Here is a 19,381-nt window from a genome sequence, read left to right as displayed (position 1 = left end):
TATGAAGTTTTAATGAACCTCTTTTCTGCTAGTGTGTTGAGTTTAATCATACCTGGTCTACCAGGTCATCTAGGCCAGATTATGCCAACTGTTAGGACAACCACTGCGCCAAGTAAAATAGCCTCTGAACAAACAGAACAGAAAGAGGTCACAGGTTCATTTTAAGGCCAAACTGAATAGCCTGTTTAATAACTAACAGCCTCTCCAATGTAAATCCTGAATTGTTGATAGAAGCATTAGATTACTAATGCAATGAGGAGACGAAGAGTTTGAAGATGAAATATGTTTAAGGGGAAAAAAAGGGAAGCAACAACCCATTAATTTAATGCATTTCACTCTTTCCATTTCCAGAGACCACATTGCACAACATCATTTCTAAATGCTTTCTATAGTCTTTTCAGAACTCGTGAATAGGACTTGGTATTTACGCTGAGACACATTTAAGTCATGATAAATTTGAGCTGAAGGTTAAAGGAGATACAGTAAAAGGTTTAGATTATTCTTTTATTCATCAGCCATTTGTACACCTGCATGTTGGAAATACGAGTTAATATAGAAACACTTTTAGCTATAAATATGACACTGGAAAGAACTGCAGGTATCTGGTGAAATTCTACTGTAGTTCTTAAGGTCTTTCTTGATGTCTGACTAGTCTTATGGCGCATCAGAACAAATGTGAAGTGAAGTTTCATCTCATGGGTTTCTGGACCATTTTGAAATCCGCTATTATTAGCCCCTAACAGCCAATGGAAGAATTACTTCCTTCCAAAGTACAATCAATACTTGGAATCGGTTCACGGGAGGATATTTCCAGAACTTCTAAGGAAATCCTACAGTTTCCCTTACTTTTCTTCAAGTCCTCTATTTTGTTTTTCTCAAAGTTGAATATACACCTTCAGCTTCCTTTAAAGGGCGACAATAAGCTTGCAGATAGTGGGTGGTCTCAGTAAAATCCACAATCTACAGGAGAATCTCATCTGATATGCTATCACAACACTAAAGGTGAAATATATTGAACTTGCACTGATGCATATTCGGCTCCTTTTGCCCCAAGTCGATTTGTGCCTTTGAATAGAAAACTTTACTATGCTGCAGGTCTAAACACACCATTAACAAAACGACAGTTTTTCAAATTCTCACTGCTGGGTCTTCAAAAAACAAGAACTTCATATAAAATAATATTCTCCTAGCCTGTTTGCCCAAGATGGACACAAGAATCATCAACATCAAGCTACAATTCAGCCCTTTTACATGGTTCCTACTGCTTAAGATAATGCAAAAGACCTTTTAAAATTATGATAGTATGAAATCTCAGACCAGCTTTAGAATAAACATGGAAGCAGAAACACATCAATTTCTTGATGGTTTATTTGATAGGTCTCATCGCCTTGTGTCAGGCTCTTGTTAAACATTAAAACAACACGTCCCAAATGGTACAAGCTTGCTGATAAGGTTTACTTTGCTAGAGCTGCATGCAAACAACATTCCTTTTATATTTTAATAGGTATTGGTTTCTGCCACTGATGCAAAATCTGGATTTAATAGCTAATTTTCATTGAATTTGCATGCTTGCTAGCAGAGACTGCATTTGCTCTGAAGGTCCCGACCACAAAACAAAATGAGTGTTTTGGTTCTGCTGTTAGGATTTGCGTAATAAAGATGGAAGAGGTATTCATTGATTGGCTCATGCTTTTTTAACTTAAGCAATTCAGCAATGTAATATCTTTGAAGGCTTTCTAAGCATCTGTAGGATTCTTGTCTTACCTCAGACCATGTTATTTAAAAATCCAGTGTGCTTCAGTACAGAGCCAAACAACAGAAAATACGGCAGTGTCTTAAATACTTAGGAGCTGTATCATGAGTAGATAATGTACATTATCCCCCAATAAATGTGAAAATTTAATTATTTCTATTGTCCAGACAGTGAACTCACAGCTGATAACATGGCGCCTTAGGGTTTTAGACAACTACTCGACTATCTGCTGTGGATTTGTGTTTTCTGCAAAAAGCTGCCGTCCTACTGCTGCAGACCCATGACCACGGCTGCAAAGATAAACCACAGGAGCACAAGTGAAAATGTTTCTCACATGTTGCTGGGACACATTAACCATCTGTGTTGCTTTTAACCTCCACTTTGGCGCTGATAATCAGTAATTCGAAAACCATGAAAGGGTTTCACGTTGAAGAATGTCCCCTCTAATGTTGAAAAAAGAGAAGAGAAAAGGTGTTGTGCATTCAGATGTTTTGAAAGGATTTCCAGCCTCCTACATGCGAGGCTTAGGTTGCCTTTCAATTTAATTTAAATTCTTTGGAGAGTTGTTTAGGCATATGAAATATTTTAAAGATGTCACCTTGAGCTCTCTAGAGAGCTGTGAAGTAGTTTTCTTTTTTCCTGTCAGTTTATGGAATAAAGCATAATTGGCCTTAGCCAGGGCTTCAGAACAGCAAATTCTACAACTGATTGCCAGGAGGAATTAGCCATGAGCGAGTAAAGGCCATGCAGTGCTTTGGTCGTCCTCAACCAGTTCTTGTAATCAAAATTCAAGAACCTACTATGGCAATGAACCACTGCCAACCCCCCCCTGCAATTTCCATATAATATGTGTCCGGCTTGTGAATGGAAAAGGATAATGTATTCTTCCCCTTGCAACACTATAATTTGTCATTATGGCAACAGAGAGGAAAGCGTGTGATAACAGCAATATCCTATTAAAAAAAAGAGAAGGAAAAAAATCCTGAAGAAAGAACACTGAGCAAAAAAAAAAAAAAAGCATGCTGAAAGAAACACACACATGCATGAACACACAGAAACACACAGTCTATTTCAATATGCTTTCGGTGAGTAAGCAACACTTGGTGAGCCTCGGAGAGAAAACTACATATTGCAGTTAAAATATGGAAATCAGCGGCATTTTTCCCTAGGAGATGACTTGAGAATAACCCACTCGAGAGGAAAAAAATAAATAAAAATTTGGCCATTTACATTGTTTAACATGCAGCACAAGAGCAATCGTCAAAGAATATGGTTGCTAAGGATACACAAGCCTTTTCATTTCGGCCTGTGTTGGGCATCACAAAAGCATATTGTGAATTCTCAGCCGTCCGGCGTTCTGCAGAAAAGCACCTTTGAGAAACGGTGCTCTTTGCATGCTGATTAGCTTTGGTTAAAGTGTTATTACACTTCGCTCCGCACAGCTTTTTTGTTAATTGACAACATAGTAATTTCTCTCAAGGATGGAGGTTTGCAGCCTTGAGATTCAGGTGCAGAACTGGCAGTTGGGGGGCCTGCACAACAACGCGCTCTGTTGTGCCCACCAGCAGCAGTGCTGAGACGAGCAGCTGGATGTGGAATCTGTGATGAGAGATCAGCTCCCTCTTTTGTCCTTTCACTTCAGCATTCACTATTCAGCCAAAGTTTAAGGCTGTGAGACGACTTCACAATTGACAGAGCCGACTGAGCCCATCACCTGTACCGTTATCCTTGGCTTTAACTTTTACAGTTGAACACCATTAGACACCCAACATACTTACATAAAAATTATGATTCCATTAATGTTTATTGCATTGAACCCAACACATCACTAGATACGAGATCAGAAAAACGAGGAAACATGAAAACCGTTTGGAATGAATCTACACATGTACTTTCGTTTTACTTAAATCGCGTTGGAAAACACTATCTAACGTCATTAAAATGCTGGTTAAGGTTAGCAATAAGGTTAGGGTTGGGGCTGGAATACATGGCTGGAACGTGCATTACAGCGGGACCGTCATTCTACTGGATTTCATCCATGACCCGGTGCATAGTTATAAGAACCCGGCGTTCCTCAGGAATGCTGCGGGACTTGACAAATCATCATTATATTACGCCTTGGGAGTGAGAACGGGCTGCCTCAGAAAGCATCTGATGTAGTTCTGTTGGATTCATCGACCTTCAGCCTGCACTGGTTTGCAGCAGAGTGCAAACCTGTCAAGATAACAGTCAGCACCTGCGACTCTCGGTGCCTCCTCCGGACTGGTGGAGATAGGATTCCCCATGTGAGATAGTTTAAGGATCTTGGGATCTTTTAATGAGTGATGGGAAGGTAAAACAGTGAACTGCTCATGGTAAAAAGAGCTGGCCAAAAGGTGGAGCTTTCATATTAGCCATATATCTATATTCCAACTTCACCCAGATCTCTTGACCGTAGGAGAATGACTGCAAGAGAAAGGTCATGAATATAAGCTGGCAAATGAGTTTGCTCTCAAGAAGCTGGGCTCGTCCTTAGAGAACAGGTGAGGATGTTGGAGTAGAGCTGTTGCTCAAGGTGGCATCTGATTAGGAAGTCAACTGGGCGCCTCCTTTCGGAGGATCCCCGGTGTATAAGGACACCCTCGGGGTAGCCCCAGAACCTGATCGGGAGATAATATATCTTGTCTACCCCCGGAACATCTTGGAATCCCTCAGGAGGAAATGGAGTGTGTTGCTGGGTAGAAGGATGTCTGGAGGACCCTGTCATGGAATGATGGACGGATGCCTGTTTGCAACAGCACTTATCTACCCAGGATTTCTAAGGGAAATGCTGCAGAAAGAAGTCAACCGAGCTTCCTTTTGGGAAATTAACCCAGACTGTGTTCCTTCCTTTCTAGTAAAATGTGATTTCACTGGCCGAATATCAAAATTGAGAAAATTGAAACTCAAATGCGCTGACGCCCTATGATTCAATAAGACAGAAAACTACTGACTGAGACCATGTTTACTGACACCACAGACTAAGGGTGTTGAGGCAGTTTCTCCATAGATTTCCACAGAACTGGACTTACCTAAAGGAGTCACCCCTCTGCTGGTCATTAGAGAAAAATGCAGCTTTAAAGCACTTCTGCACTGGCTTCCTTTTTTAAATATAAACAGCTGGAGGTAGAATCTGTGATGAGAGATCAGCTCCCGTTTAAGAGCTCAAGAACATACACTGGTCTATCACCATTCAGCTCAGGCACAATAGACCGAGTCCATCACCTACAGCTCACACGCACAACATCAGTCAACAAGCCAATAGTGTGCCTGTATAGCGGTGCTGATGAAGGGATTTTCCCATCGTGCCAAAGGCCAAACAAAAGATTCAAGCCAGTGAATGGAGATCCTGCATACTGTACTTTACTTTGCCTCTTTCCATCCAGTGCTTTTATCAAGAGATTAAGGGTTTTAGAGAGAGCTAAAGAAAGAATGCAGCTCCCCTTCCAGCTACTAGGCAGATTGAGGCTCCTACTCTTATTTAACAGATACCGTATTGTTTGAGAAACAAGCAGCTGTGAGGAAGCTGGGAAAAAAAGCGAATGGGAGGGGCTGAGCCATAGAGAGATGGGAGACTTTAAACAGACACTGTACTATCTGTAAGGATGAATGATAAATGCTTAAGCCGTTTCCATGTATATTTGATGTCGCCTAAGACCTAACGGTGCATGGTGCATGGAGCCCCAGGGCTTCAGAAACACTGCACCACCGGCTCCTTCTTTCTCTCCTTCCTCACGTCGATTTCGTTCGCCTACCTGGCTGCTCTCAGCTCGATTTGTTTGCACTCATGTTTCTTCCAGTCTGGGCCTTGGTTAACATTTAATTCTACCTTGACAGACACAGGCAGGAGACTGTCAAAACGCGGGCCATCAAATAATGAAATGTGAATCAGCTGAGCCACCAGCGGATCAGCTACAGACAGCACACACACCAAATATTGGGGCCCGGTCTCTTTAATGAGCTCTGAGCTGTCTGACTGAACACAGCCATGTCTCTCACCTCTCTGACACCGCTGGAGCCGCGGATTCTGTCAGGCAGGAAAAGCTCTGCAGCAGAAACAAAAAGTTCAATCCTGCTCAAAGTGCTGCTGATACTCGAGGAGGCTTTAAATAAAACATGGAAATGAATCCTGACACGTTGCGTCGAGTTGTTTTCGATCCGAGAGTAACACAAGGTAGGACTGTTGTACACGAGGAGTAATGGTGTAAGCTAGTACTGCACTGAGGGCCAATAAGACAATCAATGACGAATTACATGACACCGGGGCTAATGTCCTTGATTAGTCTTGCTATGCGAACAAATGAAGCGAGGCTCTTGACAATCACATGAGAGACAATGCGGCTCCAATAGGAGTTGATGCGTCAGGCGGTTCTGCAGCAGATGAGCTCCAGTCTCATTATACAAGCTCATGGTCAGGAGACACACAAATCCTTCAAAGTGTGTTTGAACCCTGCTGACTGACCTTGCATATTTAGCTTAACAAAAAGATGTTCAACAATGGAATTAATGAATTTTCTCTATGATTTCCAATACCAAAGTGATTCCTTTAAGCCTGAACACTAAGTTATGAATAATAAGGAATGATCAGCACACTGTATTTCATTTGAAATAAATATGACCTTTAATTAATGAGGCTTATCTGTGAAAGATGGAAGCGATTGGACTAAAAACAGGCAACAGTTCACTGAAGTTTTTACAGGCAGGTTTAAGTGCAAGGATTTTCATTATTCATGGTCTTTTAAAACCATTTCATCAACATTAGTTCTCACAACTCGTGTCTTAAACGACTACAATTAATTAAGAATACCTCCCTGTAACGCAGCTATTATCTACAGTGCTGTGCAAAAGTCTCGAGCCCGAGCTTCTTCTGCTTTGAGCAACAGTTCTTCAGGGTTTCTTTAGACATTGGCAGCTTTTTCACTTATTTTCAGTCCAGGCCTTGTACCTGACCACTTTCACAGGAATGTTTTTTGTGTACGCATAACAGCGAACTTAGCAAAGAACCCATTTTAAATTTTATCTTTAGGCACTTTGTTACTACCAGCCTGTCCCAAAAACACAATTTGTTCCCATTTCTTTAGCTGAATCTCTGAAAAATACCAAAGATAACACAGTTTGACAGGCATAAAATAGTATTTTTGTACCAACAAGGTGATTCCTGAAGAGCTATTAGCTAAAAACTTGGCCTATCTCAGCATCGTGTGCAGAGCGTCCCCCAAAAAATTTGTAGAAACTTGACAAGTGGAGGAAAAAAGAAGAAGCGGCAGGCATAAAAAACCCATCTACGGCAGATGAGCAGTAGCTGAAAGTCATGTCCTTAAGAAATGAGAAAAGATTCAGAATGTACATCAGAATGTCACAAAGTCATTCTTAAGGAAAGGAAGCAGAGAGAAAAGACTGAGGTATGCCAAATTACACAAGAGCTGGACTGAAAATCAGTGGAAACAGGTCTGATGGAGTGATGGTCTAATAACTAATAACTTTATTAGCAGCGTCCTCCTGAAATGCACCAACAACATTGAGAGTAACATCCTCCTCTCCGCCCCTTAATGCTCTCTGGTTGCTATGGTAACGCGTAAACATTTCTTTCAAAATAAGACACGCAACTACAACACGGGAAAAGACCCAGGGAAATCGAGTTAGCGATAAAAACCCTGAAAACCATAAATTTCACACCTGAGCCTCAACTCTTGCGCCCTGGTACCGGGCCGTGGCCTGGGGGTCGGGGACCGCTTGGTTTGGGCCTGCGTTTCAGCCAGTGGTGTTGGGCTTTTGTCAAAACTAATGAAATTATGAGCACGACAAAGAACAATCAGATTTTGATCCACCGTTGAATAGCATATGGAAAGCATTTGATTGGCAACAGCTTTGTGTTTAGGCATGAAAAAGATCCCAAACACACTGATGATGCTGTAAAATCATGCTCAAACAGGAAAACACAAATATTCCATGCCATTTTGCAAACAAAATATAAAATGAGAGGTGGCTCAAGATCTCTGCAGAGTTCTGTAAATGTTCTTAAAAACTGCTCAGAGTAACATAACAGACAGGTCGGGTATGAGCAGAGAGTACATCAAGCTGACGGCTGACTTGTAAATTAGTGGGTTTAAATGAAGTGACGGCGCAAAGTCAAACAAAGCTCTAGAACTGGAAGCTTTTTTTGCGCCAAAGGAAGGAAGACTTGAAGAGATGATTTTAAATTACCTGACCTTTTAAAAGGCATTGCTAATCTAGTCACATGAAACAGCAATTTATGAGGGGGGAAATGTTCATTTACTAGGAATGAGCATCTATCAATCATGGTGACAGAGGTGTACACTGGGGAGAGGAAACGGGTGGAATTAAGGGAGGGAGGATGACACAGGAGAGAGACTGTGTGCTCTGAACTACGCCCCCTGATAAGGAGGGAGGGAGGTGAGGGAAAAAGGGAGCCAAAAACAGAGGGAGAGAGGGAGGCTGAGAGAGCGGCTTTAAATAATAACACACTAATGCTAATGTTTCATAAAAAGCTAAAGCATGGGTGCGCAAACAGTATCAATCACAAGTGGCTGGAGGCCTCATTTAGAAGCCAAATGAAATCAAAGTTTGACCTTTCTGCCCTCTGCAAGTTCCACAGGCCTGTTCCAACAAAGCCATTTGTGTTCACCTCCAGCTAATTAGTTGAGTAAAGAACAAATTGTACATTTGATTAATGTGGTCACACAGATAGCAACTGAACCTGGTCCAAACATTACAACCAAACTCTTTCCACTCTCAGTTTAATGGAGGTTATTATGCCCATGTACGTATGCAGAGTATAGGAAGCAAATTGGAGGTGTTGGAAGAGGCTCGTGGATGTGTTTCTGAGAGCCGTGTAATTGTATTTTTTACTTAGCAGCGAATGAGACGTTACCTATTTTCCTTAAGTGGCGTTTGATGAAAAGACAATGACAAGATGGAAAACAGCCAAGGAGTGAAGCAGCACGTAGGGGGACGCGTCAGCTGCACTCCTTCAAATCTGAAGAGGAGCGCTGAGCATAAGAGAGCGGAGCAGAGTGTGCAGCCTCGCTCTCGTGGTCTCTAAAAAGCGCTTGAAAACAACATTTTTTAAAAAATGCAAACTTTGCGTGGCTCTCGAAACAAACTTGCCGCTGTCCCCCGGGGATGATCGACGTGGTCGAGGATGCTTAGCTTCCCCCGTCTTTGTTTTATTGCTTCTCCATCTCTGGCTAGGCCCCATGCCTGTGCTCTGGGCTAGCACTTCAAACAACCTAATGTCCTATATGTTGCAGCCAACCGGCTGGTCAGGCCACAGCTCTCTGCCAGCCATCTTGCATACTGTACAGCCAAAGCTAATATTCAACACTGAGGCAAAGCATGTGAAGGGCTTAAAGTGTGAAAACGTTTATGTGTGTGTGGCGAGGAGAGGTCTTTGTTGCCGAACAACTCACATTTTTCGAGCGCATCCATCGCAGCTCCCATTTCTGCCTGTTGGATGCTAGATTAGAAATTTTTTTTTTTTTAAAGAAAAGGAGACAGAGAAAGAGAGAGAAAAAGGTCTTTAGCATATTTAAAATGTCCTTTTTTTTTTTAAATTCCTGTCAAAAAAGAAGAAGAAGAGAAAAATACCCCACAACCAATATTGAGAGGATTATCAAAAGTGCATTATATTTGTTTTCCAAGGAGCCCTTCTTCGCTAACAATCTCAGGTAACACGGTGCATGGATTTCCAAAAGGTAAGCCTATCGGCGGCTCTACACTGGGCACTGTTTACTCCTGCAATTCACCGTCCCCTCCTTATATATTATGTGGTGTGTGATCATAGCCCAGCAGTGGAGGTGGCTGGGAGCTTAAGTCATGTAAATACAAAAACAGTAAGCTGCCAAAGATTCTGTGGAAGGGACAAACTTATCGCCAGCTTAGTGCAAGAGAGAGCGGTTTCAAGTAGGGGGTCGTGGAGGGGATTTTCACATGTGTGTGTGTGGGGGGGGAGGGTGAAAGATGTTTGATGGATTTAGGTTTCATTTCTCGCAGGCTCAGCTGCAGCTTTATCGTCAACCCCTCCAACCCTGAAAAGGCCTCGGCGCAGAGATTCACTTTCTTTACTTTACAAAAGCATGAATATGCGAACACACTGAAGGGGGGGGGTTATAATAAAAATAAATAGATATAATGTGTGAACACAATAGCTCAGGTAGACCTAAACACAGCCCCAGCAGCAGCGCCGCCTCGTCAAGCTCTCCTCGGCAAAAAGTGATATTTCCATAACAGAATTTACATCGGATCGATAACGGATCGATTCATTTTCATGATGCATAATGTCTCTCGCAATAAAATAGGCCAGCCAGAGCTTAATTGCTATAATAAACACCATCAATAAAGTGCAGCCATTATTCTGGAGCCCATTAGCGGTGCATTGAGAAGGAGAACGCCTTGTCTTGTTTGTGTCTTATTATATTGTACCATCTTACTCACCTTGGGCCTTTGCCACAGCCGATTCGCTCTCCTTTGAAATACACGGCGACGGTGTAAATGCGCGCGTGCGACGGCCCCACCGTCTGCAAGGTCCTGCAAAATTCAACAGAGGAAGGAGGGCAGAGTTTAGGAATAATAAGAAAAAGAGAAGCACAAGGACACTCGGGGACACCGTCCTTCAGAGAAATACAAAAAAAGTTTTGAATTGGAACAAATGTAATTCGACTAAAGAGCGCTCTTTGAGAAGACGCGCAATCCATCTGAGGGACACATAAACAATTTTTAAAGCCTCCCAAAGTCCCCGCACTCATCTTCTGACACCTAGATCTGAAGAGGAGTGTGGGGAAATATATAAATAAATAAGTGACACGTTGAGAGAGGAACTGAAATAAAAGAGTGACAACAGTCTTTGAGAGACCTGCGAGTCTTTGGCGCGCTAGAAGGGTAAACAATGAAAACGCTAAAGAGGGAGCGATGACAAGAGACTATCACTGAAGTAATTTACAGATGTACCTCATTTAAAAAAGAAGAAGAAGAAGAAGGAGCCAGATGTTGACTTTGTTTTATTTCTGCAGGGACATGTGTACAAGACAGTTGTTTGAAATGTTAACATTAGCATAAACATCTCAGACCCAAGCTGTGAGTCACCTAAATTATTCACAGACAATTTACTTATTTCAGGAGAGCAAATCCATTTTTAATGCAACGTGGTCACTTATGACACTTTATCAATAATTCAGCCCCCTTTCTCGCTTACAAATGAAGAAGCGTATAGCATGTGCCGAGCAAATAAGACTCCTGCGTGCGCTGCTTTAGCCAAATCTCGACGGGGAGAGCGTGTCACTTGGAATTATCGCGGCGCTAAAATAACACAAAAGGAGACGGAATAAAAGGGAAATCTACGGGGCCGTCGGGAAGTCGTTGGCGCTGCGTTCATGCTAAAAGCTACTTCCAGACTGGGGCCACTTTCTGTACAGTGCGAGATGGGTGTATATGTGCGCTCCCTGGTGTGTCGAGATGTACAGGAAAGTGATAGAGCGCGGGGTTGAGGTGTCGATCTGTCATCAGCCAGGCACATTCACCAGGGAACCTTTAGCAGGGGGCTCGGTACATTAACTCCTTTCCTTCTCCTTTTTTTCCCTGTCCTTTCCTGCCTCTTTTGGTAATTTAGTCTCTTTCTTTCCAACTCACACCCTAGTCTCACTCTGTGTTTCTCTACCCTTGACGCTTGTAAACAAATCCTGCAGACTTCGAAGACCGACAGCAAAACAGATTCGACGCCGAACAACTGCTCCATGAAATACTATGAAAGTTGTATGAGTCTGGCTTATCGACCAACAGGGGTCAGGTCATCTCACGAGGTGGTCAAAGGAATGCTCAATATTACCGGCTGCTACTGTGTATACATCAAACAAGGGGAAAGAAAGAAGTAATTACGCTCAGGGATGGAGGGGAAGCCTTCCATTCATCAGAGGCTGGGTTTTATGTAAGCTTGTGTCTCCTGTACATGTGGGGCTGTGTGAATTGTTGAAATTCAGGTCACCCAGGAGCTCTATTTGTTTCTCCTTCACGTTCTTGTGGGCAGTGGACTTGGGGAGGGAAGTGTTGATTGCGGTGTCAGAGCTGTGCTGTGTCAAAAAAAAATAAAAAATAAAAATCGCCATCCGCTGGGCAGATAGACGGAATAATAAACACGGGGGACTGGAAAGACGATTAAATAAATACAAGGGAAGAGAGACGGGGAGGAAAAGGGGACAGATTAGATGCTGAATTGTGGAGTTCATTGTATGCCGAACCGCTTCGTCTCCAACCACCCGTGAGCCTCGAGACGACCCCCCCTCTTTTTTTTTTTTCTGAGAAAACTGTGTTTGCCAGCTTCCAGTGGTGACACAAACACTGCATCGTGGCAGCTCTCAAAAGCTTTCTGTCAAATGACACTTGCTCCTTGGCTTTTTTGTCAAATAAGAGATCGTTTTAGTTATCTTTTCTTTTCTCATCACAACAACAAAGACCTTTACGCAGTTGTTCAAAATGTTTAGAGTCTGATGACGAGTAGTCTTGTAAATTATGTTTGTGCCAGTTCATTTCCCTGAATTTGTGCCGCAGCCCACGTGATGCCTGACCCTTCTGGACTGCAGAGTTGGGCTCACACTAAAGAGACTGATCAAGTGTACGGTGCAACCATGTGTATACACACTTAGATTAGATCTTTAATCTCAAAAATTGAATTTCTTACCATTGCTAATAAGATGTCATGTTCAAATTCAATATGTATTTTATGCTTAAAATGTTTAAGTAAGTGGCAGCACTTGAATGTATCTTAAGACTGCTTAAAAAAAAACTTACAAAAATATAAATGGCTACTACATTAATCGAAATATGCAGCTATATAAAAAGTTAAAGGATTCATCACTGTATATAAGCCATAGAAGATTTGAAACTGCTCTGAAAAATGAATGGCCAAATAGCTTAAATAGCATGAAGTAGTGTTTAATCAGTTAGAGCGGAGTTAAAGATGAAGATAAAAATCCTTGACCATGTGTGCCTACAATTCTAAGCATAAAGAAGCAATGACCAAAACAGTATTTACAAAAGAAAAGCACAAAAAAGGGAGAAAGGGTACCCTTGCTGCACTGCTTTCTGCTAGTTCTGCAGAAAGCTATGTTTAGACATAAATGTAAATTCGGCAAGTTAGCCACCCAGAATCCGCTCAGTAGTCTGCAAACAATTAAATTTGTTAGCAGGCCAGCTACGGTTAGCAAGCTGTGTGACTCTGTTGTGTTTTATAACATTTGCTGATAAAGACATTTTACAATGAATGGCTATTTAATGAGCACTTTGGTTGAATTAGCTGATATTATGTACTTTGCTAAGTTAGGTAGCTGTCTTTTTTCAGTATCCTGGTAGGTAATGTTAGCTTGCCTGTGAACCAGGCTGGATGCTAACAACCTAGCTTAACCAGATGTTAAGTTGAATGAATTCAAAGCTATTTTTAGCCCTTATTCACAAGGAGTCCTCCACAGCAGGTAGCTCGGTACTGTTTGATTTGTGCCTCCCAGAATCACACTGAGGGACTTTTACTTGTTAGACAAATGTGCAAACCATGTTGAGTAGCTAGTTGGGCTAACTCCCAGGGGTTGGTTAGGTAATAAATCACTATTGGATAATTACTTCATTAGCTAAAGTTACAAAATAGCCAATATGAAATTCAAAACCATGTTTTAGGTATCTGAATTAGCTTTAGCTTGTTTTCTCAAGAGTTTTATTGTTTGTTTTTGTGCCCATGTGAAGTTTTTGATAAAGTTTTTGAAGTTCTAAGAGCTGTTTGATTCTTGACATTAGTAGAATTCTTAACTTTATTGATTCCGTACTGAATTGCCACTATGATGAAGCCTCGAGTTGAACAGTTGTCTCTGTTGTATGGTTTATGTCAATGAAGAGTGTGGCTTTCAGGTAAGAAACTTGCCTGATGGGGCCAAGAAATTACAACTGTTTAGTTTGTATTTAAATATAAACTAAGCACAAAAGACTAACCTCTAATCACACACTGGCACGTAATATGGTGGCCTTACTTGTAGAGTGGGATATCAGGCTCCTTGCCCTCCGTTCTCAGGGTCAAACAACACTGCTGCAGCTGAGACTTGGGGTCGTTCCAGTCCTGGTTCAGAATGAACTCCTGCAACACACAAACAACACACACTTGTGACCAAACTCTCTCTCTTCACCCACTCATTTCAAAGAATCAGAAACAATGAAAATGAACTGCAGTTACAACCGTTCTCCTTCACTCCTTCATGCTTTTATTTCATTCCTGCCATCTCCAAGCTTTTACCCCCTTTTGGACTTATTTGCGCTCTCTCTGACTGGCTCTCCATCTATGTCTTGGCGGTGAGCACAAATCACAGGCTACTTAAGACAAAAGCCAATCCCCGGCCAGAAATAAAGAGCGTCTGGGAGTCTCCCAGGTGTGCAGCTCTGATACATTTCTCTTATCCAAGGGGGACTTCTAAAAGCCCTTCCATTAACAGGGAAGCAGCCTTGTCATAAAAAGGCAGACTTTGAATCCAGAACTGTCTGCTCCTATTAATTTTCTACAAAGAGTGCTTCTGCTTCTCTCTCGCTTTGCAGCTCCCTCGCAGCCCCTCCATCTCTACTGTTCTTGCTTTCGTGCTTTGCTTCCCCTTCTTCCTCCTTTCCGGTTTTCCTCTCTCCGGGGGGCATCCACACTCCTTTCGCTGAAGGCTGAGAAATTTGGCTGTAGCTTATAGCCTACCTCTTGTACATTTCGAGTGCGGTGATGCATTCACTCTCATGCAAACACCTTAACATGCATAATGGAGGGAAGAAGAAAAAAAACTGCGAACATAAGGAAAGGATTTATGTTCCCGGTTTTGCTTCTCTATTTCCATCTAAATTGGATGAAGCAGCACAGTTTGCAACACTGTGGTTTCCAGAGGGCTATGTAAGGAGACATGCTGGCTGTTTCACAACTTTTCTCTTGGAAGTGGAAATGAGGTGCTCTCTTGCAGCGACCATGACGCAAAGCTCAGCTCCTCTAGAGCTGGGGATTCTCCCTGGAGAGGCACACCAAGACAGCAATTAGCATGGCATATCAGACCGCTGCAGCAGCTTCACAAGGAGAGGTCCGCGCTGTGTGGGAAACTCGTACACGAGCACGCGTGTGTGTACGGACGCCCGGTTTCAGTTTGTCTTTTCACTGCAGCAGCGGTAATAAAGGGAAAAACGGAGCTCTTCTATCTAAACTTAGACTTGAGCACTTAAGGATATAATGCCCGTCCTTCCTAACGCGCATCTTGCCATTGAAGTTTTGACTGAAGCCTACTTATTCAGCTCTCGCAACACTCCAGAAGTGGATACCGTCAGCAACTTCAAGCACTTCTCGGATCAATAGAAAAACACAGACGACTAACATTAACAGGCCAATGCATGCATCCCAACGCCGTTGAGATTCCCATTAAAGATGACTAAAATAGCCACCCAAGCCGCCATTGTGAGAGGCATTCAAAAGCCAAGCACCACTTCAGGCCTCACGTCGATGCTAGTGCCATTAGGGCCCTGCCATTAGCTCCCCTCCTCATCATCTCCCCCCGGTTCGCTCGTTCCCCGTCTCTCTCTTAGGTGCTCGGCTCAGCAGCTCATTGATCAGGTGCGAGCGGTGAACAGCTATCAATAGGGACTCACCTTCAGTCGAGGGAAAAAGCAGACGTTCATGAATGTGTGCACGTACTCCAGGTCTTTATCAATGTAGAGAGCTGCGATGAAAGCTGCGAAAACAAAAGAGACAGAACGCCTTTTTAAACGAGAAAAAAAAAGGAGGTGGGTGCTTTGCTTTGTTTAACAATCAGCTCCATTTCTGCTTCTGTAGTAAATAAAACATTAACAAAGACCAGAAGAGAGACCCGAGCAGCGGCCTCCCTCGGCGAGGGACGTGATGTTAATGTTAACAATTGGAAAAGATGGCTCTGTAGCCGACTGTCCTTTTCTATCACACAGGAAATTGGAACTACAAGGGCCACACAGAGTTCAGAGAAACATGTCATATATAAGATGAAATTGTATGTCAAGCTGAATAAATAACTGGCGGCCTAACTGCTCTGAGAACAAAAAAAACAAAAAAAACGAAATGTAAGCAGAAGGTGCTGGGTGTCATCTTCATCTCATGGCTGTCCCTTTGTTTTCCCCTTCCATTAGATGCCACTGCATTCACTCATCCCTGTGACTAAGACAGTGGGACATGAGAGAGAAATAATAGGTAATATATTTCAGGAGGCCAGTGAGGGCCCGCTGTAGCTGCAGGGCACAACTGTTCATATACAGAAGAGCTGCACTCATCTCCAGCGCTGCCCCGCGTCCTCTTCCCGTGTCATCAACTCTGCTCCGCTGCAAACTTTTGAGGGATGATTTGAAAGGCAAATGATATGAAGCCCTGTGTTGTTTTGTGATTCATGCATTATGGTCTGTCTATTGAACGCTGGCCTGAAAAACATTAGTGCTTTTTAGTCTTTTTTTCCTCATTTAATCTACCAAACTGGAATGGCTCATTTTCTATTCCCTTTGTATCACAGTTCCTGTCCCTGCCTCCTCCCCCTGTTGGCCTAATGTGGACTGCAAAAGGTCTCCTCCAATTCTCCGTTTCCTTTCTCCTCTGCATGCAAATCCCTGCGCTCATGTTCAGCTTACACCTTCCTATAGTCCACCATGAACTTCCTTTAATTGCAGGATTGAAATCAAGTGAATGTTATCTCTAGCTTAATTTATCGGATTTGATGTACACCTAGGTGCTTGAGGGTTGAGGGAGATTTATATGTGATAGGTAGGCGATGAAAAAAAACTCGAGATCTGCCAGAACAATCTGTTACAGCCCAATCAATACTGGAATTTATTAAGGGCCAAACCCTCGCAGATAAGCTGATCTGAACACCAGCTCACGTCAGCTTATAAAGTGTTTTATTTAAGCTCCTCAGGCCTGTCTGTGCAAGCCGCTCAGCAACCCCCTTGAGTAGGGCTGTATCGGGTATCAACCATAATCAAATTTAGTGATCAATTTAATTAAAAATACAGTGAATCTGCCTCACTGTCGTTTTATTTGGCATCTTCATTTATAACTTGTATGACAGACATGTATATTTCTGACTGCTGGCTTGATTTTTAAACGAGAGCTTAATGTTAGTGCACTTGAAGAGGCCTTTGTTTATTTCATCTTCTTATCTCCGCCCCCCACTGGGCGCTATTGTGGGTGGAAAATTCTGCTGTGTGTGCGGAGATCATGACGCAAAGCGGAGAAGACAGGAATGAACTATTTTAAACACAGAAAACAGACTGGATGAGTTAGGAGAACTATAGGTCTGAAGTAAAGAAGTAAAGAGCCGTGCAGATGTTATATATCTGTTTGGACTGACATCCGTCCACTTATGTTAATTACTTACAATAAAGCCAAATCATTTATCGTACAGTATGTCAACATGTAAGTGTCTCATCATGCTGGAAGTGAGAAATAAACTCTTTTCCCTGCGTGTTGTGGAGTTTTTCCTGTGTTTGGGTCACACATTGTACATTACGGTGGGTGGATAATGGGTACATGTTAACCTCCTCTGCCTCCCACACAGGTGGTGCTATCGGTCATCAGCGATCGTCCAGAGGGACAATAGGATGATCGGACTGTGGAGCACAATGCCCAACCCACCCTCCACCCCAGGTTCTCTATTTGAAGAACCACATCTACTGTCATGAATGCTCTGCTCCTGTTTTCCATGGATGTCTGTGGAGGTCCCGTCCCCCAAAACAGTGCCGCACCACCAAATTTAAGTTGCTGCAGGTAGAATAACAATCCTCTTACTGTTTAATGATATGCACTTGTGCTACTATATCATACGAGTTTAGTATGTATATGTAGAAAATTACATTTTACATGTGGAAAAATAAATCTGTCAGCGTAATGCAGTGGGACGAAAGTATCGAGCACCACGGAGAGACAGCTTCTTAATGGCCTCCAGCATATATTTCCCATACAGTAATGGCATGTTTCCAATAAGTTACTATGGGCTGATTTATTTGCCTAGTTGCTTGTTGGCTGTTTCCTGGTTGTGATGGAGAGCGGCCTAGAAAAGGGCCATGGATTTCTAATTCGCTTGTCAGAAAAGAGTCTCAAAAGCACCGGTGACACGGGCTGATCCCTGACAGGCTTCCCACCCACAAACTCTACCAGATGAGTTTGACAGAACAACAGAAGTACCACCCTGATGGACTGAACTCTCCTCACTGTGGCAGCACCCCTGTTTACACCTTAAAGAGCAGGTAAAATTAACATAGGTCCTTATCACCAGAGCCACAGTAACAAGACTAAAATGCACAAATATGACCAAAATCATGAAAAACAGGTGGTCCGACACTAATTATATTGTACTCGTACTTATTATAATTTATACATACTAAAATAGATTTGAATGACAGTGGCAGGTGCTGCCTACTCACTGCCAGCGCCCTGGGGCACATTATTTTTCACTTCTTTGTTATTTCTATTTTTCTGTTTAGCTAATCATTAAAAACAAACTCACTCTCTTTGTGTAAACAGCAAAGAGACAAAAGCACAAACCCAGCACTTTTGAAGCACATATATTGGCTGTATTTTCAGCATTTTAATCTTTAGTTATGAGACACGCTGTCATGTGTGGTGTCAGTATCCATTTCCTGGTCATTTCCACACAGAATCCAGTTGCACATCGTGGGGATTAACTGCCCACTGCCACTGATAATAACCAGAAATACCAAAATGTCTATTAAAGCAGGAGCAGAAAAATCCAACTGGACAATTCACCGATTGTTTTATGCTTAGCTGTGGCCCCATAAACATTGCAGCGAACACAAAAATAGCTGCCATGGTAAGAAAGCTCTATTATCTATAATACTGCAAGTAATATGGCTTGTTATGGATATGTATGAATGAAGTCGTGGGCCATATCTAAGAGACAGAAAGCCATCTCTCTAACAGACTGAAGAGCACAGTGATATTACAAACTCCATGTCTGGAAAAGACTTTATATTGGTGGTGCTATTTAAGCTGCTTTGCATCCCACCTATACCCCAGCAGCAGGCCAAGTGGGGTAATCCAGACATTCAGCAACAGTTTCCAGACTTTCCCAAGCCAGATGAAATATATCATATTTCCAGCGGGTTTGGGTCCATCCAGAAATCCTCCAAAGCAGCAGTTCCCAACCTTTTTTTGCACCACGGACCGGTTTATGTCTGACAATAGTTTCACGGACCGGACTTTAAGGTATCGCAAATAAATACAACAAAATAAAACTGGTACCCCAGAAAAAGAAGATTTATTCCTAACACATGGGAAAAGACCTAGGCAAACCGAGTTAACGATAAAAACAATAAAAACCATAAATTTCACACCCGAGCTTCAACTCTCGGGGCCCGGTACCAGTCCATGGGTTGGGGACCGCTGCTCCAAAGGGAAGTGCACAGGAAGCATCCTAAGCAGAAGCTTGAGTCGCCTCAACTGACTCTTTTCAACAGAAAAGAGAAGTGCGTCTACTGTGACCTGTTATGGCAGTGGTGTCCAATCCCAGGCCTCAAGGGCTGGTGTCCTACAGGCTTTAGATGTGTCCTTGATCCATCACAGCTGAT

The 19,381-nt window shown here is 42.6% G+C and overlaps 1 protein-coding gene across 5 annotated transcripts in view; it reads right to left on the bottom strand.

The window, feature by feature from the left end:
- drosha (drosha ribonuclease III) overlaps positions 1 to 19,381 on the bottom strand; it is a 136,121-nt gene that overhangs the window by 4,784 nt on the left and 111,956 nt on the right. For 4 of the 5 annotated variants that reach the window (XM_042223091.1, XM_042223092.1, XM_042223090.1 and 1 more), the window contains 4 exons: positions 15,428 to 15,510; positions 13,798 to 13,901; positions 10,226 to 10,318; positions 9,202 to 9,248 (listed from right to left, as the gene is read on the bottom strand). In XM_042223091.1, coding sequence (XP_042079025.1) covers positions 9,202 to 9,248; positions 10,226 to 10,318; positions 13,798 to 13,901; positions 15,428 to 15,510 — 327 coding nt within the window. Of the gene's footprint in view, positions 1 to 9,201; positions 9,249 to 10,221; positions 10,319 to 13,797; positions 13,902 to 15,427; positions 15,511 to 19,381 lie in introns of those variants that run through there. The other variant, XM_042223094.1, reaches the window with a different exon arrangement.

This window comes from Haplochromis burtoni, unplaced genomic scaffold, assembly GCF_018398535.1.
Source record: "Haplochromis burtoni strain Fernald_Lab_line unplaced genomic scaffold, NCSU_Asbu1 Contig_101, whole genome shotgun sequence".
NCBI classification, from domain to species: domain Eukaryota; kingdom Metazoa; phylum Chordata; class Actinopteri; order Cichliformes; family Cichlidae; genus Haplochromis; species Haplochromis burtoni.
The sequence above is the reverse complement of the archived record's forward strand: the minus strand, read 5'-3'. Positions and strand labels throughout refer to the sequence as shown.